Source organism: Pipistrellus hanaki, assembly GCF_964339955.1.
Source record: "Pipistrellus hanaki genome assembly, chromosome: 2".
NCBI classification, from domain to species: Eukaryota; Metazoa; Chordata; class Mammalia; order Chiroptera; family Vespertilionidae; genus Pipistrellus; species Pipistrellus hanaki.
The window spans coordinates 195,572,422-195,598,211 of record NC_140504.1 but is presented as its reverse complement, the minus strand read 5'-3'; the positions used below and the strand labels follow the sequence as shown (position 1 = coordinate 195,598,211).

The window sequence follows — 25,790 nt, the reverse complement described above, 5'->3', positions numbered from 1 at the left end:
ACATCAATGTCATTTTATACAATTTTTATTTCATGATGTTTGGGAACTGCTTCCACTGCGAAAAGTGTTGTTGTTTTTTTGTTTGTTTGTTTTTTAATATATTTTGTTGATATTTTACAGAGAGGAAGGGAGAGAGATGGAGAGCCAGAAATGTCAATGAGAGAGAAACATCGACCAGCTGCCTCTTGCACACCCCCCACCGGGGATGTGCCTGCAACCAAGGTACATGCCCTTGACCGGAATCGAACCTGGGACCTTTCAGTCCACAGACCGACGCTCCACCACTGAGCCAAACCGGTTTCGGCAACAGCAAAAAGTTCTTATTGAAGATAGAGGATAAAGGTTTCAGTGAGAGAAAAACCTGGCCATGAAATGTAGGTTGACCCCTATGGGCAGAGGAGCTGGGAATCTCATATTTTGGGACATACATTCCAAGCATCCATTCTATATATATATATTAATTTTAGAAAGGAAGGGAGAGGGTAAGAGAGAGGGAAACATCAGTGATGAGAGAGAATCATTGCCCTAGCTGGTTTGGCTCGGTGGAGAGTATCAGCCTGCAGACTAAAATGTCCCAGGTTTGTCAAGGTTGCGGTCTCAATCCCCTATAAGGGGCATGCAAGGGCAATTGATCAATGATTCTCTCTCATCATTGATGTTTCTCTTCCTCTCTGAAATCAATACAAATATATTTTTTAAGAAGAGAGAGACAGTGGTTGTCTAACCACTGAGCAAAACTGACTAGGTCTAAGCGTCCATTCTTAAAGCCATATCAGAACCTGGCTCTTTCTGGGTCCCTGACCTGTGTCCCATTGTTTAGAATAACCGTGTTGGTAGCATTTCCATTCTTTCTCCATACCTCTCCTTCCTGCCCTCTGCCACACCAAACATTCCAGAAACAGGAAATAATAGTTTGTCCCAGCTAAATCCCAGTCCTGCTCCATTCCCTAGGGCATCCAGCGAAGGATCACAATGACCATCGTCCACGAGAAGGGAAGCGAGCTCCACTGGAAAGATGTGCGTGAGCTGGTGGTAGGTGAGTAGGCTCCATTGGCTGGGGACAGAGCCGGGCTTTGTGGAAACCCCATTGTTCCTGGTGGCGCAGGAACTGTGGGAGGCTGGCCTCCGCGTGTGGCCCACGGAGAATGCAGACGTCTCGACCCTGAAGCTACTCTTTCTCTCAGCTCCACCGTCAGGGATTCGTGATTAACCATTGTTTTACTCGGGTACCACGGAATGGTTCTGTGCCGGAAGTCTCTGCTCATTGTGAGCTTTCCCTTCACTTGAAGAGACAACATATAAATGTACAAAGCAGTTCAATAAATAAATGCCAAAATAGAACAGACAGTGATAAGAGAGCTCACAACACAAGAATCCGAGAGGGCTGGGTTAGCTTTGTGAGAGAGGGCTAGAATAGGTTCCAGAGCGATTAGAGGGGCTCTGTTCTGTTTTCCACACAAGGAAACATTTTAAGTACGATAGTCTGGAGTCTGGGTAATATGCATATGGCCAGCACCCCATAGGCAGAGGAGAGAAACTGAACTAAGGTGTAGTGAGAGGGGAAAACTCGCCAAATAGTATGAATTTTAGAATGCATGGCAGGGGTTCTGAGCCTTCTATTGCCTGAAACCCATTGGCAGTAGTGAAGCCTCAGAATTAGGGTTTTAAATGTAGAAAGTACTTGGGCTTACAAGGGGAACTATATAATGTTGAAATCCAGTTGTTAAACTACTAAAAAAAAATGTGTAACCTAAGCTCTTCTTTATTGATACATTAAATAAGCAGCAGGTTGAATTACTATTTCAAAGTAGTGATGAATATCTAGATATTTTACATTAGTGTGATATGAAAACATCTGTGATCTCTGCTGAGGATGAATTCATAGTACTGCTGATTACTCTGTGGTTTGTACCCTCCCTTCATAATGGAAGAAAATCCCAAATTTCAGTTAGAGGTTCATGAAAATAAAATTGTCATTTTTTCCCTGGTAAAGTTCATGGATATTTTGAATTCTATTCATAAGCCCTCCCCTTTGGTGTCTGTGGAGGAGATTAAGAACCCCTGGAAGGAAGATTATACTCTCTTATCTGGGACAGTGGTTGTTAAGCTTTTTCAGAATTAATTTTTCTGTGGAATATTATTACATAGAGCAGAGTGATGCTTTCTTTTTCAAATATACCCCTGCTCTGGTGTCTCTATTTCTTTCAGGGCGGATCAGGAATAAGGCTGAGGTGGATGAAGCCGCGATCGACGCCATCCTCTCCCTAAATATCATCTCTGCCAAGTACCTGAAGTCTTCCCACAACTCCAGCAGGTGGGCACCTACGGGGGGTGCTGAGTCCCCCGGGGACTGAGTGGTACACCGTTAGATTCTGCATTCATTAGTGACTCTATTTAGCGGAAGAAACTAATTCTCTTCTCACTTCATCCCCTACCCACCCTGCTCCCCCCAAATAAGCAGAGGATTTCTCTGTGTTTGTGTGTTCCTGGAAAACTTGCTCACAGCTATGTTAGAAGAGGGAGAAGGAAAATAAGACAATAGAAAAAAGCGGGATTAAAGTTTGGGCCAGAATTAATTTCCCATTGTTTCCTTGAGCTGCAGTTTGCATAGGAGGGAGAAAGGGAAACCAGCCTCTGCTATTGCCGTGAGAGTAGCTGGCAGGGGCTGTGGGGAAGACTGGGCCCCGCAGCAAGTCAGCTGCTGGAGACGGATTAGGTTTTGTCCAAAGCAGCTTACCTTTCGCAATAGAAGCTTAAAAAGTTGACTAAAGTAAAAAATAATGAAAAGATACACACTTTAAACTTTTTTTTTTAAATTTAAACTACATAAATGTACATTGATTTGTCAAGCACTTGCTATAAAGCCAGAGCCTTTTCATTTGTTGTAGGATCATTTATTGGATGTCTGGTTGTCTTTCTTGCAAAACCATATCCATAATTCATCATCTGTGACTTTTACTTTAGGAGCAAGAACTAGAAACCTATAAAGAAAATATAAGTGCCATATCTTTTAAACTTTTTATCATTTAGCAGTAAAATTTTATCATTTCCCCTCTCTTTCACATTGATCGCACCCACACTTAAACAACTGGTTTTTTTTTGTACAACTCACCATTATCAAAACAGTCCACCGAGTTTTTACACTTAGTTTTGACTTACAATAAACAGAAATTCTCTTTGTCCTAATGTCTCATTGATTTGCCTATCAGTTGATTAAATTAGATGATTACATTAATGCAGCTACATAAATAGGTTTGGGACCAGATATTACTGACACTTGATAAGCTTGCAGCTCACCTCTCTGGAGCAGGTGGTCTGGAGAGATGAGAGATATCTCTAGTTTCAAATGGTCAATGAGAAATGGGCATCAGTCTTTATACTTTAGGGACATGGAGAATGTAAATCATGCGGTAAGTTACTAAATGGAGTTTGGTTAAGAGCTTCTATTTCATGTTTTCAGTTGAACTTTCAGAACTCCAATTTGGGTGTATCATGTGTGCCTGTTAGAGGGCTCTTCTGATACATTGGTAGTGGAGTGTGACTCACAAAGGCCATGGCTCATTTCCTTCCAAGTCCTACATTTATGTTACATAATTGACTTGTTTCCCACAGTAACTCCTACCATTCCTATACTCAGTCACCTCCGAGAGGGGTGTTAATGGAGGTAGTCTCCACATTCCCTCCTCTGCCCAGCATTTTCTGCAATGGAATGCCTGGGAGAGGGACCCATTCTATATAATAAAAGGCTAATATGCAAATCGACCAAACGGGGGAATGACCGGTCGCTATGATGCGCACTGACCACCAGGGGCCAGACGCTCAATGCAGGAGCTGCCCCTGGTGGTCAGTGTGCTTCCACAGGGGGAGTGCCACTCAGCTATAAGCCGAGCTCATGGCTGGCACGCCTTCTCCCCTCTGCAGTAGTAGGACATCCCCGAGGGCTCCCGGACTGTGAGAGGGCATAGGCCGGACTGATGGAGTACCACCCTGAGTGCATGAATTTCGTGCATCGGGCCCCTAGTATCATTATAACCCCTCTATAAATTGTGTCCCACGGAGTTCTCTGTTATTGTCTGTCCACTTGAATTCACTTTGCTAAACAGCAAATTTGTCTTTTTTATTTTTTTTTATATTTATTTTCTTCTGCTTTTCTCTCCTTTTTTTTCCCCCTTTCCCTCCCCCCCCCCCCCTTTTTTTTTTCTTTTGCTGCACTAACAAAAGCTTTTTCTATGTTTTTTCAGGCTCTTTCTTGATAAGGATATTCCTAGGTATTTTCTGTTTGCTTTTTTGCGCATAGAGATTCTAGTTTATCAGGATGCTTGATGTCTTCTGTTGCTTTGACTGCTATTTTAATTTTGTGTTTTCCCCACCCAAACCTAAGCCATCCTGGAATAGAGAGAGACTGTGCTGCCTGTTTTGCCCAGGGCTTCCTGATGTGTGTGCACTTCCACATACGGCTTCCTCAACGCTGTGTAGTCTTTCATTATTTTCTATTCCATTTACTAAGCCTGTCCGTTTTATTCTTATGCCCACGAGGTTCCCTCCTCCATTGCAAAATAGAATGTCACTCCCCTCACTTCTAGAGAACCTCAGGCTTTGTGTTTTTCCTCTTTGTCTTCTCTCTGTTAGAAGCTTGAAAGGTTTGCTGCTCTGTGTGTAGCTTTGCATAATCGTTCACTTTTTTCTTTGTGTTTGTCCTGTGTGGGGGTAGAGGTCCATTTAACTATTTGGGTAGCTGAGTCTGTGAGAAATATTTTGTTTATTTTTAAACTTTTTTCTTTCTCCTGTCAGGGCTGCTTATCTCATCTGTTTATTTTCTCTTTTGGAATAGAAAAAATCCTGATTCAATAGTGAATGAAATTTTTCCTATCTCTCTCTCTCTCTCTCTGATTTAGAGAAGAGAAAAATGATACATGACAGTATAGCCTAAAACGTTTCAATGTTTTTTTAAAAAGAGAGACGCACACACACACACACACTCACACACACTCACACACGGGGCCTTTATTCAGACATTTCTGGAAATCCACTTGAAATCATTTCCTAGCCACTGTAGGAGCCATACAGGAAAATATGTCTCAAGATTCAGCCTTGTTTCTAACTCTGAATTCTCTTATTAGCTTGATTCAGTTGACATTACTAGTGTTGGTTGTATTTCTTACCACCACCTCTCAAGAACTGCCATCTTTGGTGGGTATTCCAAAAGAATGTGCTGCAGTAACTCCTACACACCAAGCAAAACCACCCTCCCCGATACCCGAAGATTTAGGTGGAATCAAAAATTCCTTTATGTTAGCCAAGTTGCTACCAGTGAAATGTTCTCTTTAGGTTAAATGAAAACAACCTGAAAACAAAAATGTGAAGAAGCTTTCTCACACAAATTGAAATCTTTTGCCTCTGTTGAAAAGTCATGAAACCTAAATAGTGGCGCAGGCTTCCGTCCTATTTTTGTCTCCTTGTTATCTCCGTCTTTGTCTTGTTAATTGTGTCTACATTCCTTTGGTGGCCTTGTAGAGCCTTTCTTGATCCTACTAACTAGCATGTGAGAGAGTAAGGAGTACTTCTATATCCCAAGAAACTAGAAACACCAATCAGAAAGGATATATGCGCCTCTATGTTCATAACAGCACAATTTACCATAGCTAAGATTTGGAAACAACCTAAATGCCCATCAGCAGATGAGTGGATTAAAAAACTGTGTTACATCTACACAATGAAATACTATGCTACTGTAAAAAAGAAGGAATTCTTACCATTTGCAGTAGCATGGAGAGTATTATGCTAAGCCAGTCAGGGAAAGATAAACATCACATGATCTCACTTATTTGTGGAATATAATGAACAACATAAACTGATGAACAAACACAGGATCCAGAGACAGAGAAGCATTGATCAGGCCGTCAAAAATCAGAGGGAAGGTAGGAGAGGGTGAGGTTAAGGGAGAGAGATCAGCCAAAGCACTTGTATGCATGCATATAAGCCTAACCAATGGACACAGACACCAGGGGGGTGAGGGCATGAGTGGGGATGTGGGCAGGGGCAGTTGAGGAATAAAGGCACATATGTAATACCTTAATCAATGAAGAGAAGAAAAGAAACCATCAAAAAAGAAAAGAAGAGCCGAAGCCGGTTTGGCTCAGTGGATAGAGTGTCAGCCTGTGGACTGAAAGGTCCCAGGTTTGATTCTGGTCAAGGGCATGTACCTTGGTTGCGGGCACATCCCCAGTAGGGGGTGTGCAAGAGGCAGCTGATCAATGATTCTCTCGCATCGATGTTTCTAACTGTCTATGCTTGCCCTTCCTCTCTGTAAAAAATCAATTAAAAAATATATTTAAAAGAAAAGAAGAAAACTTGGATCTAGGAGCTACAAATGGAAAAGACAGGCACTTGGAGATGGGTGGTTAGGGAGTGCTGTCAGAGTGTGTTTGTTTTCTCTGTGGTCGGTTCTAAAGGAAGATGCATGGGAACATATTTAGAGAGAAGAATACCACCAACAGTGAGGTCACCATTGGGGAAGGAGGCAGGAAGAATGTATTGGACAGGGAACAAAGTGTCTAAAAACTTTCGTTGAGCCCTGGCTGTTTTGGCTCGGTGGATAGAGCATCGGCCTGCGGACTGAAAGGTCCTGGGTTCGATTCTGGTCAAGGGCATATGCCCAGGTTTGGGGCTCAGTCTCCAGTGGGGATCATGCAGGAGGCAGCTGAATAATGATTCTCATCATTGATGTTTCTATCTCTCTCTTCCTCTCCCTTCCTCTCTGAAATCAATGAACATATAATTTTAAAAATAAAAACTTCTGTTGAGTCGGGTGAGGTGTATTGCACATGCAGAGAGCTAATGGCAAGGGAAATCCACTGTGCTGGGTAGACAGGTGTCTTCCCGCACACTCGTTATGGGGTCTGAGAAGGGAGACTGCCGTAGCATTAGGAGCTGCTATGTAACTGCATTCCTCAGTCTAGTGCTTCAGAGGAGACGTGCTGGAATGGAGGGTTAATGCCAGTTAGGGTCTGTGGTGTTTCACCCTTAGGAAAAAGAAAGCTACCGTGTTTCCCTGAAAATAAGACATCCTCCGAAAAAAAGACCTACTCACAGGTTTCCTTCTGAGTGAAATATAAAGCTTTCCCCCGAAAATAAGCCCCCCCACCCCCCAGGCTAAACATGAGAGATTTGGTCCACTGATTCTGAAAGAAATGGAGTCACAAGAAATTCACCAGGAAATTCAGGGATTGGATTGTTATGATGATGTTTCAGAAGATGACGACATGATTGTCATTGAATAAATGAGTAAATTCTTGATACAGTAGGATTCACAGTTTGTCTGGTTTATGTTGACAACTACCGTACTACTGTATCGTATACAGGTAATAAATTTCCTTTATTTTCATTTAACAATAAATGTGTACCGTATTCTTCTTCATGGAAAAATAAGACATCCCCTGAAAATAAGACCTAGCGCATCTTTGGGAGCAAAAATTAATATAAGACACTGTCTTATTTTCGGGGAAACAGGGTACTAGAATAACTTATAAAAAATCATGGCACCCATTCAAAGTCACATCTCCTGTCACCATATGTTAGAACCCCCTACTCCTCCCACATGGTGCAATATACAAACCTTATAACTGAAACCTATGTGTTCATGCTGACCAATGTCACCCCAATAAATTTAATTTTTTAAAAAAGTCATTAAATCAGCCGAAACCGGTTTGGCTCAGTGGATAGAGCGTCAGCCTGCGGACTGAAAGGTCCCGGGTTTGGTTCCGATCAAGGGCATGTACCTTAGTTGCGGGCACATCCCCAGTAGGGGGTGTGCAAGAGGCAGCTGATCGATGTTTCTCTCTCATCGATGTTTCTAACTCTCTATCCCTCTCTCTTCCTCTGTGTAAAAAATCAATAAAATATATTAATAAATAAATAAATAAAGAGCCAAATCTATGTTCTTTAAAAAAAAATAAAAAGTCATTAAATCACTCTTCTAGTTATTAAATGTAAGATTGACTTTCAAGTGAGTTGTGTGTTTTTTTAACTGACACACAGTAGTTGGCTACCTCATGTGTTAAAAATCATTTTACTGACACATCAGCTAAGAAGAACCTCTTGTTCTTTTATTCAAAGCTAGGCTTTCTATACTGTTTCCTCCAGTGATTCTCCCAGATACGTTTGTGGCATCTGTGAGGCCAGCAGGAGTGGGCTGTGACATGCTGACTGCAGCCCACACATTACCGAGCATTTGCTTCCTTTTCTCGATCAACAGAGGATCATGCTTAGTCTTTCTTTCTTTCTTTCACTTTCTGTCCAGACTCACTTATCCTTTCATCTTAGTCCCTGTGGCTGATCTCACTGTTTCTGTTTTAGGCAGAGGAGAAACAGGCTCATCAAAATAAAAATTAAAAAAATAGTATAGCTAGCTGCCCCTTGATGGTGGGCGGGGACAAAGGAGGAGTCCTGCCCTTTCCTCCCGGAGTGAAGGTCCCACTCTGTTGCTAGACACCAGTGACCTGAGAGCTGCTTGCCTGGGTTCTGTGATGTATGGTAGGGACAGGCCTTGGGCTAAGGTGACTTCAGCTTCTGTCAGATGACTTTCTCTTGCCTTTCTGCCCGTAGGACCTTCTACCGTTTTGAGGCCGTGTGGGACAGCTCCCTCCACAACTCCCTCCTCCTCAACCGAGTGACACCCTACGGGGAAAAGATCTACATGACCTTGTCGGCCTACCTAGAGGTGAGGAGACCCGAATCTTGAGTTTCTATGAACAGGCAGCCCCGAACAGTGGACGGGCTAGTGGAGGAAATGAGGAGGAAAGATTCCACTAAGGTCCTTTCTCCCTCCACATCCGAAGTTAATTATTTTGTTAAAAGATAAGCTTTTTAAAACATTCATTTGAGAGAGAGAGCGCGCGCAATTGGTTGCCTCCCAAACTTGTCCTGACCGGGAATCGAACACATCTTACAGGACGCTGCTCTGCAAACAGTTACACCGGCCAGGACAAGTTATTTATTTGATTATGCTTTGCTAACTGTTCTGATTATATTAGTTTCTGTTCCTAATCTCTATTTAATCAAAAAGTCACATGACTTTTCTTAATAGCTTCAGCATTAGTACCATCATCATCATTCTTCAAAGAATGTATGATTTTAAGAAAACTTCGCCTCCTGCTTTTACAGTCATGGACAGAGCCGAGTGGTGGCTAACAGCAGACTCTGGAAGCAGCCTGTCTGAGTTAAATCCCTGTGCTGCCCCTGCCGCCTGCATGTCTCTGGTCAAGTGACTTCACCTCTCTGTGCCTTGACTTCCTCCTTTCTTAAGCTGGAACTGTAGCATTTACCTCCGAACGTTGTTAAGATGCTATATAAAAGGATTTAGAACAACACATGTTAGCCATTATTACAGAATAAAACTTTGAAAATAAATGCATCTGCAAGGGACACCACCACACGTTATGGGCTGGGTTGCTGCTGAAATAGCTGGTAGAGCTGGAATCCTCCAACCCCACCTCCGGGGCCAGCCTTCTAACTGCGGGCACAGACTCTGTCGCAGATGCTCCGTCTGTATCTAATGGGCCCCTCCCGTCTGCTTTCAGCTGGACCATTGCATCCAGCCCGCTGTCATCACCAAGGACGTGTGCATGGTCTTCTACTCTCGGGACGCCAAGATCTCACCCCCACGCTCTCTGCGCAGCCTCTTTGGCAGCGGCTACTCGAAGTCACCAGACTCGTAAGTTTTTGAGACAAGTTTAGCTTCCAGTTGGTTTGCCCAGTACAGAACCAGCAGAGCTCTAGGCAGCCCTTGCTTGGTGTTTCAAGGTAGTTCACAACCTGGAAGCCATTATGGTACTGACACCTGGGATGCAGTGACTTGAATGTTGGCATAAAGTGTCAACATTATTCTAACAGAGTACCATTGGAATTTTTCTCTTTTAAAGATTTGTTCATAGTTAAGATATACAAAAATATATCTTACGCATCACCACCTAGCATAAGATACAATAGAAGGTTCAGTACCACTCCCTAGTCACACTCCCCAGAATTTAATGGTCAGTCTAGTCAGACTTCCTCCAACTTTTCTCTCTTGCAGTAAGAAAAGACACATTTTTAATTTTTTATTCGTATTGTAAACTTTATCATTCAACTTTATTCATCCTATTAAAATAAAAATGTTCAAAATATTGCAATGAAAACAGATTCCTTGTATGAAAAAATTAAGTTCAGAATAGGAAAAGAAATAAGATACTTATGTCTGAGGGTGGGTTGCAGTCCCTACAGAGGAAACAGTGCTTTAAGTAGAGAGAATTCAGATTCTCCTGTTTCTGTGATATAAGATATTAAGTAATTGTTTGTTTTAATTTAAATAGCAATCGAGTCACTGGAATTTATGAACTCAGTTTATGCAAAATGGCAGACACAGGTAGTCCAGGTAAGAGCTAATGGATGGGGAGGTGATAGTTGTCTTTGCATCTGTTTGGAGTGTATCATGTAAAAAATCTGCCTTACCCATGTAGAAGAGAGAGAAACTTTATTAGAAACCAAGCATATTTTACAAGCCAGGTTTTTGGTGCTATGTTTTTCTCAGTTACATCACTTTGTTTTGTGACGTGCAATACAGTTATAAAAACTTTTCCGAGCTGAGGCCGGTTTGGCTCAGTGGATAGATCCTCGGTCTGAGGACTGAAAGGTCCCAGGTTCGATTCCGGTCAAGGACATGTACATTGGTTGCAGGCACATACCCAGTAGGGAGTGTGCAGGAGGCAGCTGGTTGATGATTCTCATCGATGTTTCTAGCTATCTATCCCTCTCCCTTCCTCTCTGTGAAAAATCAATAAAATATATTTTAAAACAAACAAACAAAAACTTTACCCAACAAAATGTTCCTGGGATATGTAATATTATAAAATAGTCAAGTGGCCCTAACCGGTTTGGCTCAGTGGATAGAGCTTTCATTGGCCTGGGACTGAAGGGTCCCAGGTTCCATTCAGGTCGAGGGCATGTACCTTGGTTGCAGGCACATCCCCAGGAGGCAGCTGATCGATGTTTCTCTCTCATTGATGTTTCTAGCGCTCTATCCCTCTCCCTTCCTCTCTGTAAAAAAAAAAAAAAAAAATCAATAAAATATATTTTTTTTAAATAATAATAATAAAATAAAATAGTCAAGTGTATTAGAATGAATTCGGTATGGGAAACTTCATAACCCTTTCACTATCCAGCTTAGCCCCAAGGTTAACTTGGTAGTATCGCTTCCCAGATGCTGTCAAACTAGAATTTGAACTTCCTGTGCTCAAGAAGACGAATCTAGTTGAACTTGTTTGTGTCCTTTTTGATGTCTCATTGGGCTCTGATCCTTCAGCTCGGTGGTCTTAAGCAGCACTTTGGATTTGTATGTTTGTAAACTGGAACGTGGACAAAACGTCTTTGCTTTTAATATTAGTCATTCTTTTAAAAATATTTTTACTGATTTTTAGAGAGAAAGAGAAACATCTATATGAGAGCAAAACATCTATTAGCTGCTTCCTGCATTACCCCCTTACTGGGATCAAGCCTGCAACCAGGGCATAAAAGTCAGGACTTTTAAAAAAAACATTTGGTTAATATGAGTCTGAATCATTTTAGAGAACATATGTGGAAGAGGTCAGGGCTCACAGGTAAGATTTAGATTTAAAAAAAGAAGACTTTGATTATGATTCTAAGTCCCAATAGCAGCTAATTATAGTGTCCAGAGAGTTCCTTGAGGATTATCTAATTAACATGAATTTATGTCTTTTATATGTAAAAACAGTTTAACGTTTTACAAAATTAATGGGAGATGATGGGGTAAAGCCATCTGTCATCTGAACTACTGAATGTTGGTGTATGTATGTACGGGTGTATTTTAATATTTTGGGGACCATCGTGTACAGACTATGTAATCACCTCTATATTTTCACTTAACATAATACCTTTTTCTCAAGTTGCATTGCAGTCTTTATAATTATCAAATAATATAAATCTCACTTTTAAAAGAAATTTAAAGAGTTCTTTGAATTCAAAGGGATTGAATTATTAACAAAATCCCATGTATCTACAGACCAAGTCTTTCTTAGTTCATCATGTATATGAATTACCCATTCATTTTGAGGTAACGTTGGAATGGGATTTTTCTCAAAAAGAGTTATTTCCTCTTGCCTCAGGCATGCAGAGGAGGAGGAGAAAAGTCTTGGACACGTCAGTGGCCTATGTGCGGGGGGAGGAGAACTTAGCTGGCTGGCGGCCCCGTGGGGACAGCCTCATCCTGGAGCACCAGTGGGAGCTGGAGAAGCTGGAGCTCATCCATGAGGTATGGGGTGGGGGTGGGGGGGTTGGGGGGAGGAGAAGGTGCTCATATGAAAGCTCGGGCTGGAGACTCCGTCACCACCTCGGTGTGATCCTGGCTCTCCAGGTTCCATCACCATGAGGCATTATACTGTACTTACTAAAACCATAATGAGCTTTGTGTTTGCTCTTCTTAGGTGGAGAAAACCCGCCACTTCCTGCTTCTGCGTGAGAAACTTGGTGACAGCACCCCCAAATCCCTGAGCGACTCGTTGTCCCCCAGCCTGAGCAGTGGCACCCTCAGCACCTCCACCAGCATCTCCTCTCAGATCTCAACCACCACCTTTGAAAGTGCCATCACGCCCAGCGAGAGCAGTGGCTACGACTCCACAGACATTGAAAGCCTGGTGGACCGCGAGAAAGAGCTGGCCACCAAGGTGTGACTCCCTTCCCTCGGCTGGGCATTTGCCGTGAGACTAATCAGTCAGTTTCTGTTCCATCTTCCTTCTTTGAGGGCCTGTTTCCAGGCTGCACCAACACTGTGAAATAGAAACAAAGGGCTCAGTTCTACCCTTAGTTAGCTTCCATGCACATGGTGACAAGCATTTAATAGAGGTATATGTCTAGGTGCCGTGGGAGCCAGAGGTGAGGCCTCCACTGGAGAGCATCATGAACTGGCTTAGGAGGGTGCAAGTCAGTCAGTCAGAAAGACCAGTATCACATGATCGCACTCATGTGGAATCTAAGTAACAAAATAAAGCGATGTACAGAGTGGATCCAGAGGCATCAAAGTATGGAACAGAGTGCAAAATCTCAGGGAAGATGGGAGAGTGTAGGTAGGTGGGAGGTAATCAGCCAGAGACCTTGTATGCACACATATGCATTACCCATGGACACAGACAATAGGTGCTGAAGGCCTGGGGTGGAGGGGGTGGGGGTGAGCTGGAGGGAGTCAACAATAAAGAATTATTTAAAAAAAAAAAAATTTAGCCGAAACCGGTTTGGCTCAGTGGTAGAGCGTCGGTCTGCGGACTGAAAGGTCCCGGGTTCGATTCCGGTCAAGGGCATGTACCTTGGTTGCGGGCACATCCCCGGTAGGGGATGTACAAGACGCAACTGGTCAATGTTTCTTTCTCATCGACGTTTCTAGCTATCTCTCTCCCTTCCTCTCTGTAAAGAATCAATAAAAAATGTATTAAAATAAAATAAAATAAAAAAATTTAATGCTCCCTTTCTTTTTCCTAGTGTCTGCAACTTCTCACCCACACTTTCAACCGAGAGTTCAGCCAGGTGCACGGCAGCATCAGTGACTGTAAGGTGAGCCGCTCCCATTTCCTGTCCCCAGCTCATGCTGCTTTTAGGTGGCTTGACGTGGGCAGAGCATAGTATTTGAGGATGCATGACATATCTGCTCTTGTTTCTGATTTTCCCACAGTACTGACTTCTGAAGGTGAAAGCATGTCTCTGTGTCTCTTAGAGGGATTATCACATGGGAACTATTTTGGCTTTCCCCTGAACACCTTGGAGAATATTCTGTAGGCGGTGATTTGTCATGTGTGACAGGCACAGAAGGCCTGAGGTTCTTGGTGACATGAGATTTTGTTGCCTTCCACACAGAGTGAGGTGGACACTTTAAAGAACTTCTGGGTCATTCGCTCGGTTCTAGTCAGGACCTTTTGGCTTATTCTGCCAAGCGGGGTCTTTGCACCTTTGCCATTCCTTTGCCCAGAATAGTCTTCTTCCAGATGTTTCCAAGATTGGCTCACAGATGTTTCCTTTTTAGTTGAAATATTGTAAACCATACATTGTAAAGCCAACAACTCCCTGAAACTTCTCTTTCCCTGGCTCATTTTTTGCTATAGCTCTTACCACTCCCTGACATTTCTTCTAATCCTCACCCGAGACTATGTTCTTACTGATTTGAGAGAGAGAGGAAGGGAGAGAAAACTAAAAAATCGATTGGTCGCTTCCCATACATGCCCTGACCTGGGATCGAACCTGAAACCTAGGTATGTTCCCTGCCTGGGAATTGAACCCTCACCCTTTGGTGTATGTGTGACGCTCCAACCAGCCGGAGCCTGATGTGTATGTTGACTGGTTTATTGTCCACCTTCTTCGCTTAGAGTATAAGTTCCAGTAGGACAGGTCCTCTGCCATATTCTTAGAATTTTGTCTGCTGTGCTAGGTGCTTGGCTCATTTCATGAATGCAGGAGGGCAGTGGCAATAGAAAAAGCCAGCCTTGCCTCTTGTAAATGTCATGATACCTACCAGGACACTAGGGCCATAAAATAGGTATTTGTAAGGCTTGTTTTCTTTAATGGCCTGAAGCAGGATATTTTTTAAAGCGAGGTCACTGGTTGTCAAAGCTGCTCAATGCAGAGGCAGTTTCTTCCATCTGAATCTCACCCGCTCTGTTCTGTTTCTTCCAGCTGTCGGACATCTCTCCGATTGGACGGGATCCCTCTGTGTCCAGTTTCAGCAGCTCGACCCTCACTCCCTCCTCCACCTGCCCCTCTCTGGTAGACTCTAGGAGCAGCTCTCTGGATCAGAAGTAGGTGCCAGGTTTTTCCGAGAGAAGCTAATCTAAGAACCGGGGGAAGTGCCGGTCTTCCTGTAGCTCAGCGGTTCTCCGCTGAGGGCAGCCACCCCCAGGCAGCACCCGGAAATATGGGGAGCCTTCTCTAGATGTCACAAGTCTGGAAAGATGCTACCGACATCTCTCAATATCACGTCTCCCTAACTTCCTGCACCAAGTCATTGGCTCCTCTTAGTCCCATTCCGCTCACTTGTCCTTCCGCTCCCACCCTGCTTCTCTCCTCTGTCATATCCGACATAGGAAGCCCCATCTTGGGGAAAATATTTTAAAATGAATTTGGAGGAAAATATTTTAATGATACAAAAAAAAAATGAATAGGTAAGACTGATGGAGACAACTTTAATGTGAACTCATCAGTACAGGGCACCTCAAACTCCTTTGCCCTGTCTCCATTCATTCTGCTCCCCTGTCAGAGCCCACCTCATTATCAGCCAGCTGTCTGTCTGACTGTACCAGCACTCGCATAATTGAATGTGGCTGGAGGAAATAACAAAGAGCAGTCTAATTAATTCTAGGCTGCATTGACTGTCAGACATTATTTAATGTGCCACTAAGAAAGACAAAGCACTGCCAACTAAAATGTGACACACTACTATGGAGTGTAAGACGCATCCAATTTGAGGGATGGGAAGGCATTTGCAAATGGGCTTTTTATAATCGATGAAGTACAGTTAATTAGGCTAGGCTGCTGTCCGAAGAGGACTCACCCTGCAGAGCAGAGGAGTGATTTCTCCTGGACATCCTGGACTGGTCCGGGGCGGCTGCAGCTGGGCACCTCATGGGCATTCAGAGACACCCCTCCCCCATTGATCTGCTTTCTCTCGGCCCCCAGGCTGTGGTTCTCAGACGTCAGTGCGTCCAGGGAGGCTTGTTAGAGCCCACGTGGCTGAACCCCACCCAGAGGGAGTTCCTGGTCCTCTAGGTCTGGGCTGGAGCCTGAGAATTTGAATTTCTAACGGGTTTCCAGGAACAGCCGACGCTGCTGGTCAGGGGTCCTCACTGTGAGAGCTGCTGTGCTAGGTGACCTTGGGACTAAATTGAAACAGAGGGATAGAGTCATGTTCCAGACACTTCTGATCAGGGCCTCAGGATAGGAAGTGGTCTGAGTGACATGTGCTCATCGGTGAGCAGCCTCCTCAGCCTCTGGAGGAGGAGCCAGCGGCCTGTGGGGTGACCGTTCGGGCCAGCCTGTTCGCCCAGGCAGCTCTCTGAGCCTGATGTCTGTAGGGCCCTGCTGGGCGGAGAGGCCTCGTTCCTGCTGGTGGGATGGTTGTACACGTCCGCATTCCTCATTGAAGCTCTTGTTATCCCTGACCTCTAACCTCTCTTTTAAAGGACCCCAGAAGCCAATTCCCGGGCCTCTAGTCCCTGCCCAGAATTTGAGCAGTTTCAGATTGTCCCAACTGTGGAAACACCGTATTTGGCCCGAGCAGGGAAAAATGAATTTCTCAACCTTGTTCCAGATATTGAAGAAATTAGACCAGGGTGAGTACTCTGCCCAGAGATGCTGGGTATTAAAGCAGGTGAGGCCTCTGTTGCAGTGTGATGCACGTGGGTCCGGTGGAAGCTCCGGCTGGGTTTCCGCCCAGCTGTGCCATCGCGCACCACCTGCTCAGCATGCTGTGGTGCTGGCTCCTCTTGCTTATTGCTTTGGCAGATAAGATCCTAGGCCAAATAGACCAGTGTCCTGCTTTGTTCACACGCGGGACTTGGCCTAGGTGAGACATATGTTGATGGTCTTCAGCTCATAATCACTTTCTTTTTTTGTGAGAAACAAGCCTATCTTTATTGTCCTTTTCAGCTCAGTGGTTTCCAAGAAAGGATACCTGCATTTCAAGGAGCCATTTTCCAGCAACTGGGCTAAGCATTTTGTTGTGGTCCGTCGCCCTTACGTCTTCATCTATAACAGTGACAAGGACCCGGTGGAACGTGGCATCATTAACCTGTCCACAGCGCAGGTGGAATACAGCGAGGACCAGCAGGCCATGGTGAAGGTCAGTCCCCCTCTCTCGGCTTCTCATCGCCAAGCATGCCTTCCCCCTGAGGTCTGGGTTCTGTGTGTGACATATCTGGCTCCTGGAGTGCCAGTGCCACGTGCCGTATGCCCTGTGAACATGGCCGGTGTCCCATTGCTCAGCCCACGTAACTTTCTCACCGGCCTGCATCTCTTTCAGAGCCCTAACATCTTCGCTGTGTGCACGAAGCACCGTGGGGTCCTTTTGCAGGCCCTCAACGACAAGGACATGAGCGACTGGTTATATGCCTTCAATCCTCTCCTTGCTGGCACAATACGGTGAGAAGCTGTCCTGCGTCCCCTTCCTTGGCTTTTGGTCCCCGGAACATCAGCATGAATAGGGAAGGAAGGCTTGTTGCAGACAGATTTAAAATAGGGAAGGGCAGGGGTGTAAGTGCGGTAGTGGGTGCTGACAAGGCCTCAGCTTCTCAGAAGCGATCCCCTGGTGTCCCGAGAAGCTAAGGAGGCGCTGGTCACGTTTGCATTTAACCGATCTGCTTTGACTTTTTTTTCTCAAGGGCTCTGCAGCCAGGTCTGCGGGGCTGAGCAAAGGGAAGATTGGGAGGCCCTTAGCAGTCTGCCAGTCATTATGCAGCACTGTGACCCGCCTCCCAGCCCATGAGAGGCCATGTTGCAGGGGCCCCTAGCGGGAAGCCCACAGCCCAGCCTGTTTGCTCAGAGAGCCTGCGACCTGGGTCTGCAGCAGTTTGGGAAGAAGTCCAAGGAGGGGCCCGTGGGAGAAGAGGCCTGTGAGGAGAAAGGCCTGATCCAGTTCCCTAACAGGCCTCTCTCTGAATGTCACCCACAGGTCAAAACTCTCCCGCAGAGGCTCGAGCCAGCCGAAGTACTGAGCGCTGCGCCCTCCGCCTTCCCAGAGATAAAGGAAGAAGTTACCTCTGTTTCTCTTTGTGATTCTTGACGGTTGCTCTTGTATGTAATCCTGTGGCTTAACTACTTTCCCTCTCGTCCAGCACTTCTCTAGCTCCTGTTCCCCATCTCCATTGCTCTGTACCCTTCTTCTTTTTTCCTGTGCTGAGAATCTTGTTAGTAGCATGTGGCCTAACAAACGGGGAAAAACACATACAACAAAACAAACAAAAACACAGAGCGGGAAATCCAGTGACTCTCAGATTATTTTGGTATATCTCGGCTTCCTTTTGTATGAGAGCTCCCTCTGTGACCACCTGATGTCTGTCCTGCTGTCTTTGGATATCTGTCTTTTTTCAAGACAACATACTACATTTTTTTTTCCTCTGTGCTCTCACTTTAATTTTTCTTCGGTGGCTTAGAGACAAAGAGAGGAGACATTGGCCTTTTGGGAAGCTGAGAGGGAAAAGCTTACCTTTTTCCCTCACTGATCCCTGCGTTTCCATTCAGGGAGAAGGCTGTGGTGGGCTCAGCAATGGGGCAGGTGTGTTCTCTGAAGCCGGGCTTGCTTAGAACATGGGTATGCAGTTTTCAGTTAGTGGAAGAGAGGAGAGGGCTTCTAACCCCCGAGGCAGTGGCTGCTGCTGACTTGTCAGAAGGGAAGAGCGTAGAGTGGGGGTGGGCCATGGGTGGATGGGACGGTCAGTAGGGTTCCTGTGAACTTGCTTCTGGTCTGGGAGGGAGCCTCCTCTCTGTTCTGTTCTTGGTTTGGAATGTGATGTCATACACAGATGTCCCACCAGGGGGAGTGCTTCGCTTTCTCATGAGGAACCTGATGGTCTTTAATGCTGAGTAATCACCTTGTGATTGTCGCTCCCGTTGATCAAAGAAATGTAGCTTTCACGTATGAACCTGGCAGTCTCCTCTGAACCAGTGGTTGTTTTCAGTAACCTGTCAGACTGGAAAGACTGTCAGTGATGCCTGCCCTATCCTCATAAATAAGCCGGCCTGGCAGACTGCGTGCTGGACCCCAGGATCAAATCCAGCCGCTCCACCGCTAAGAACAAAGCGAAAAGACATCTGGGGGCAGGAAAGACCCGCCTGAGCCAGACCCCAGGGTGACCCCAAGCCTCGCCTTGCTTCGCCTTCGGGCGTGGAGGCGGTGCCAGAGGAGGAAGGAGGAAGCTGCTAGGCCCTGACAGGACCGGGCCAGCTCTTCTCAGCGGCCTGCAGGGTTTCAGAGTGGCCTGGAGGGAGAAAGGTCCGCTTCCTTGAGCAGCTTCGCCATTGGTAGGCTTGGGTTGTTTATCCCATCCTTCACTCCCTTGCTCAGACCTCTCTGCTTGACCACCCCGTGGGCACTCAGGACAGTCTCTGCCGGTTCCCGCTTTGTGGAGATGTCGGGTCTCAGCCTGGGGTTGCTCACTCTCAGTGCTGGGAACTGGGCGGCTTTGCCTCAGTGGCCAAGGGCAGAGGTCACGCACTCTGCTGGCAGGCTCAGCCCCTGCTTCCACCCTCCCCGCTTGGGCTCATCTCAGAACAGGGACGGGGGTGAGGCAGGGAGAGGTAGTAAGAGAAAGGACAGAACCGCAGGCTGTGACCTCACCTGAAAAGTGGTCAATAAAAATCTCGATTTTTTAAACTTTCTTCTCCTTAAAACATAGGTCACTAACACTAATGTTACTAGTTTTTCTAAGCGACATTTTTAATGTAGTTAGAGGTTTCTGCATTATCTAATGGACACAACATGCCCTTCTGGCGTATACCCCAACCTAGGATCTGTCCGTGCTTAGCGGCAGCTTCCTGGGCCGGAATTAAATACATTTTCAGGGAAGTGACATTGGAAGGTTACTTTTAGAATCAAATCATGGATGCTGCTGCCGTGAGGAAGTTTGATGGAAGGTCCACGTCCTTGTGGCAGCAGGTGGGGAAGGCTGAGGGAGAGGAATCGTGTGAGACACTGAAATGACGGGTTCCTCCTTCTAACAAACACAGCTGGTGGGAAAGTCTCTGCCTTGGAGTGTCAGTCTCAGAACAGGCGGCACCGATTGTTCCTCACGGGCCCACCTGAGGGCGCGGGATCCGTGTGCTCCCGTCCGTCCGAGGGGCCCTGGCGCGGCTGACGGTTACAGCAGCCCCTTTCGGTACCCCCCCTTTCTCTGGGGCCCATCTTTAAACGAGTTGGACGTTTCAGGGTTGATGTTCCCTTTCCAGAAGGTTCATCCCCACTTTGAAGTCCTGAGAGAGGCTTTCAGACAGGACCTCTTTTGAGGCCTTAGCTGAAGCATGGGGCCAGGAAAATTGAGGAATGAACTTGACCTTTTAAGGAAACAACCTTTTGAGGGTTTTTAATTTCCTTTTTTCCAAATCACTCCTTTAAACAAGCAAAAAAAAAAAAAAAAAAAAAAAAAAGGCAAGAAAGAAAACTCTTACACAAATGAAGGAAGCATGAATGCTAGTTAAAAGTAACCCTCTGGTCCCCTCATTCCCAATCCTCTCTCCTGCCAAAGCAAAATCCGGCCTCACAGCCCGCACCAAGCCAGTGCTCACCAAGCCAGTGCTCATGCTGCCTCCTGTGCCGGCCTGGGGGTCAGCCAGCTCTCAGACCGGCTGTGCGGGGCCAGCCAGCCCCTGCACACACACGGCCAGCGCACCGCACCGGCAGGGCTGGCTCTGGCAGCTGGGCGGGTCCCAAATTCCTGCACACCGTTAACCAATGCCCTTCCCAACCAGGAAACCCCCGTTTTATGTCTCTCTTTCCCTTCAGCTCTGCAGAACTTACACAGACACTCGTAGTTTTGCTGGATATTTTCCAGCTCTTTTAAGAGGAAAAAATAAATTAAATCATTGCGAAAGGCCTTTTGGGATCTAAAAGTAAAATGACTTCTCCTGGCACATATATCAAAGCAAAGACTTTGTTGCCTGCTGCTTGTTCTCTAATTATTTAATTAAATTAAATTCTGTAAGGTATTTGTATATTTATACAGTGTAATTAATGCACATTGGACTGGAAAAGAAAGGCTGACCTCGCGTGTGGCACCTGCCGCGCCGGCATCCCCGGTGCCGCACGCCCCTCGGTTCCCCTGGGCAGTGTCAGGGCTTGTTGTTGGTTCGTTTGACTGGGGTCCTTCATCTTTCCTTTGGGTCCTTTTTTAAATGTGACTGTTGACCTGCTCCTTAAAGAGAGTTCTAATCCTGCTGCTGCTCTCAGAAGCTGTGCTGACTGTACTCGAAGCGGGACTCTGACGCGTGGACCGCAGCGCCCACCCTGGATGACTCGGCCACGTGCATGGCCAAACCCTTACTGCGTGCGATAGGAATGCACTGAGTTATCTGAGAGAGGATCTGCTTTTGTTGTTCAAAAGGCCATTTATGAAATTCGTATTCGAGCCCCATAAAATCTTGGGAAAGCTGCTAAATCACTTAAAGGAAGCAATTAGAGTTGGTACAAATTTCATGTTAAAAACCCACAGCCAGATCGCTGTGCTCAGATGGAAGTCCGAGCTGAGGTTGGTCTCGCCGAACCTGGCTGTCGTGTGTCCTTTCATGTCTCCGAGTTGTGTCACGCTGCGTGTTTGGCATCCGTTGGCCTGAGGGCTCCATCGGCCTTCTCACGCGGAAGGCACCGTCTTAGACTTCGTGGCTCCAAAGTGTTTGTCCATTGAGATTTCAATCCTCACGTCACCTTCCTTGTGCATTAAACAAACCCATGAACATAAGTGGCCTTTCTGAACCAGGACTTTGCAAACTGATCTCTCCCCAGTGAAGGAGTTGAGCACATCAGCAACAATGTATGTACATTATTAATTTCCGATGTTCATGTTCATGTTTTATTATGTAAATACTATCTGATGTTTGGAGCTTGGGTATACAGAATGTAAATATAGTTCTTGTATTTGTACTAATTCTGGTTCTTTTGCTGTATAAGCCGTAGGTGTGCAATGCAGACATTATCTAACTGTGTATGGTAACCTTGCATCACGGAACTCTTAGTGAACGAGGTCATAATAAAGATACACCCAGTGCACCAGAGGGCTCTCGTGTGGTTCATTGTTCACGCTCTGGGTGGTGTTTACAGAGACTTCTGGCTCCCGAAGACACTGCTCTCCTAGGACAGAGGTCACGGTGCTCTGACCTTCGTGCTCCTCTCTGGTCATTCAGAAGAGCGGCCCTCTGTGACCAGGAAAGCCAGTGAGGTGCCGTTTCTCTGAAAATACTCCCGGGTCCGGAGGTGGCTGATTTAGGTAAATGTGTCTCCCCCTCCCTCAGCCCGAAGCCTCTCTGTACACTACCAGTGATTCTGTAGCGTCTGTGGTATTGGGGGAGGAAGGGGATTGAAAACTTCAGCATGTCACCTTAGTTTATTTACAATTTCCTCTTGTGGGCAGAGCATGAGCAGGGGCCGCTGTCCTGGGAGTTTGGGGAGAAACGAGAAGGGAGGAGCAGCAGCATTCAGGCAAAAGCCACAACGCACACAGCACACGTCCGCGAGCCACCGGTGCAGACGTGCCCCCTCCTGTGCTGCCCGGTGCAGACGTGCCCCCTCCTGTGCCCGCGGGAGGCCGTCCACGACACGTTGGCAGGTGGTACATGTCACAGCAGAATAAAGCTGAGTAAGCGAAGGGGGGGTGTGAGGAGGTCCTTTCAGATGGTGTGGTCAGGGAAGGCCTATCTCCGGAGAAGACGTCGCACTGACCAGGGGGAAGGAGCGGGTAAGCCATGCACAGTCCCGGCGGAGATGCTTCCAAGCAGAGAAACAGCCCGTGGGCAGCAGTGCCCTGCGGGTTCCTGGTGGCCAGGAGGCCAGCGTGGGGAGGGCGCTGGAGTCCTGGCGGCAGAAGGGCCAGGGCTCCGGTGGCGTAGGGCCCAGGTAGCTCGTTTCCATAGAGAAGTAAGAAGCCAATGAAGGGTTTTGAGAAAAGGAGCCACGAGATCTTACAGTCTCGGGTGGATTAACAATCTGGATGCAGTCTGAGAAATGCGACATCAGGCGATTCCATCGTGCGAACGTCGTAGTGTGCCTTCCACAAGCTCGATGGGGCGGCCCCTGCACACCCGGGCTGCGTGGCCGACCACTGTCCTATGTGCCCGTCATTGGCCTACATGTGCCGTGTATGACTGCATGCATGTTTCTGAAAGACCATGCTGACTGCAGAGTGGAAAACCGCCCGGGGGGGGGGGGGGGGGACTGGAGGAGGCTGGGGACAGGTGGGAGAAGGGAAACAAAGGAGGACATGGTTACCGCGACGTTCCACAGAGAGGATGCGGCATGGACCCAGTGGGAGCAGGCCGCAGAGGCAGGGAGGAGTGGGCGGAGTCAGGATGCATTTCATGTCAGAGCGAACAGTGGACGGAGGGCTGCCTGTGAGCCGGAGAGAAAGAAAGGTGACTCGGAGTGTGCTGAGCAGAGGGACCATGTGGTGTCTCCGAGGTGGAGAAGCCGGGGAGGACACCGAAGGGGTGGGACGGGATTAAGAATTGACTTGGGTCAGGTTCCCTTTGAGATCAACATCTCCACCCACATTGTAGTCAGAGAGGCAAATGGATATACTAGGATTCGGGGGCAGAGGTTGGGGCTGCAGACATTGGGAGTTGTCAGCATGAAGGCAGCAGGTGCGTAGACCCGGCGAGGGAGGGTAGCGGGTGAGGACCAGGGGTTGTGTCTGGGAGCACTGCGACTGGGAGGGGTCGGGGAGAGGCCAGTCCAGCGAAGACGAGTGGCCCGTGAAGAGAGAGTGACACTTGGGCACCAGTTAAGTGTTTGAGCTGGAGGAAGTGGTACTGCCCAGTGCACCGAGAGTTTAAATAAGAGCATTGACCACAGGTTTGAGGACTGGGAGGTCTAGGAAGTTGGAGGGAGCCAGTGAATACCACTTTACCCAAATTCAGAGACAAATAAGGCAGGTGGGAGATCAAAATACCACCTTTTTCACTGTTAATGATGTGAGTGGAGTCCTAGCCAGTTGGATAGAGCATTGGCCTGCAGACCCAAGGGTCCTGGGTTCCATTCCGGTCAAGGGCATATACCTGGGTTACAGGCTCCTCCCTGGCCCAGGCCCTGGTCTGGGCTCATGCAGGAAGCAACCAGTTGATGTGTTTCTTTCATGTTGATATTTCTGTATTTCCCTCTCTCTCCCACTCTTTCTAAAAATCAATGGGAAAATATTCTCAGGTGAGGATAAAAGGGAAAAAATGTGATTGGAGAATTGGCTCATATGTATGGATGAATGGATTTCCTAAACACTGGACCTCAGAACTAGAGGGCTTTTCATTTAAACCGAATTAGTTCTGTTTCTTCTTTTTAAAAAAAAAAAAATATATTTTATTGATTTTTTTTTTTTTTTTTTTTTTTTTTTTACAGAGAGGAAGGGAGAAGGATAGAGTTAGAAGCATAGATGAGGTACATACCCTTGACCAGAATTGATCCTGGGACCCTTCATTGTGCAGGCCGATGCTCTACTCACTGAGCCAAACCGGTTAGGGTGGTTCTGTTTCTTTTTAATTGATTTTTAGAGAGAGAGGAAAGGAGAGAGAAAGAGAGCCATCAATTTGTTGTTCCACTTACGTATTCATTCATTAGTTGATTCGCTAGTACCCTGACTGGGGATCGAACCTGCAACCTTGGCATATTGGGAAGATGCTCCAACCAACCTAGCTACCTGGCCAGCACCTAAACAGAATTAGTTTCTAATGAAGCTGTTTGTCCTCTATAGCTAGACCCCATCCAGGGTCACAAAGGTTTGGTCCCTCACTTAGGGTCATTCTGTGTGAGTCACCGTGTCCCAAAACTGATGCTGTAGAATAGGGGTGTCGAACTCAATCAGAGAAGGGGCCAAAATCTAAAATCCAGCCTAAATCGCAGGCCAAATGTTTTACTGAACAGTCATAAACTGACAATGTCATAAACTGACAGTGGAGTGCAGTGATGACAGCGCTGTGCGGGCCACATTGCAAGGCCTGGCGGGCTGGATTTGGCCCGCGGGCCTTGTGTTTGACACATGTGCTGTAGAATGTCAGGAGGTCGCAGGGAACGGAGCCCAGTCCGTGCATTGCTTTCCCGTCTGACTTCCTGGCCATGCCACTTCAGCTTGGGCAGAGTTTCCCCACTTTCCCTCAGGAACCCCTTTGTATCTGCACAATCCGAACTTGTTAGCTTTCCTGAGCACAACACATGCATACCTGGCTTTGGAATCTACGGTCTCTGGGTTTTTACTAAGTTGCTCTTTCTACCTAGCATGGGAACAAGGCATTGGAGTTCAGTCGTAGGATTTACACACCAAGTGAGTGGCAGAGTCGGGATTTTCAAATCTGCCCCAACTAGTATGTCCCACACCCTCTTACGAAAGTCAAACAAAGGCTCCAGCCCTGGGATGTTTGCAGAGGAGGGCTGTTTCTGTGGAATTCCTGCCTCTGCTTTGAGTTGGGACTTGGGGAGCGAAGGGGAGGCCAAAGGTGGTTACTGTGAACAGTCCTGTGAGTTGACTTCTTAAGCATCCATCTCAGCCAAACATTTGAGGATTTTCTAAAAACTAAAGGTCAGCCTGCAAGGTCAGCTCTCCCTCCAGCTGCCTTGGCTTCCCGGCGTCCATCTCTGGGCGGGGGCGGGGGCGGGGGCTTGCTGAGCCCCGGCCCTGCTCCCCTGAGCCAGGCCAGGCTGCTGTAGTTTCCCAGCAGCCCTGGGAAGCTGTATTTGCTGCCGGCTGTTAGCAAAGAAAGAAGAGACTGTGTGTGGCATGTAACATCAGCAAAAAGAGAACAAAAACCCTTGGCTGTTTGATGAGAGACGTACACGTCCGCCTTAAGAGAAGCCAATTAGTAGGAACTCGGGTGTGTCCAGATGTTTAGTCACCTTGACTCAGCATAACTTCTCCCTTGACAAATCTCAGACGAGAGCAATCAACTCGTTCTGCAACAAATGTGCTGGTCGGCTTCCCTGGTAACCCAGCCCACAGAGGGAGGAAGCCCTGGCCACAGAGTAGAGAGGCGTGGGAGGCCCGGGGCTCTGGAAGGGAGCTATTGTGTCAGGTTGAATC

The 25,790-nt window shown here is 46.7% G+C and overlaps 1 protein-coding gene across 10 annotated transcripts in view; it reads left to right on the top strand.

The window, feature by feature from the left end:
• The window catches only part of KIF1B (kinesin family member 1B), a 124,467-nt gene extending 102,678 nt beyond the window's left edge, over nucleotides 1-21,789 (top strand). For all 10 annotated transcript variants that reach the window (XM_084875276.1, XM_084875284.1, XM_084875280.1 and 7 more), the window contains 13 exons: nucleotides 952-1,036; nucleotides 2,209-2,314; nucleotides 8,605-8,719; nucleotides 9,579-9,712; nucleotides 10,350-10,411; nucleotides 12,159-12,304; nucleotides 12,477-12,716; nucleotides 13,525-13,596; nucleotides 14,710-14,831; nucleotides 16,212-16,361; nucleotides 16,678-16,870; nucleotides 17,051-17,169; nucleotides 17,699-21,789. In XM_084875276.1, the coding sequence (XP_084731402.1) occupies nucleotides 952-1,036; nucleotides 2,209-2,314; nucleotides 8,605-8,719; nucleotides 9,579-9,712; nucleotides 10,350-10,411; nucleotides 12,159-12,304; nucleotides 12,477-12,716; nucleotides 13,525-13,596; nucleotides 14,710-14,831; nucleotides 16,212-16,361; nucleotides 16,678-16,870; nucleotides 17,051-17,169; nucleotides 17,699-17,741 (1,587 nt within the window). In that variant the 3' untranslated portion in view covers nucleotides 17,742-21,789. The remainder of the gene's footprint in view (nucleotides 1-951; nucleotides 1,037-2,208; nucleotides 2,315-8,604; nucleotides 8,720-9,578; nucleotides 9,713-10,349; nucleotides 10,412-12,158; nucleotides 12,305-12,476; nucleotides 12,717-13,524; nucleotides 13,597-14,709; nucleotides 14,832-16,211; nucleotides 16,362-16,677; nucleotides 16,871-17,050; nucleotides 17,170-17,698) is intronic.
• Nucleotides 21,790-25,790: the final 4,001 nt, after the last annotated feature.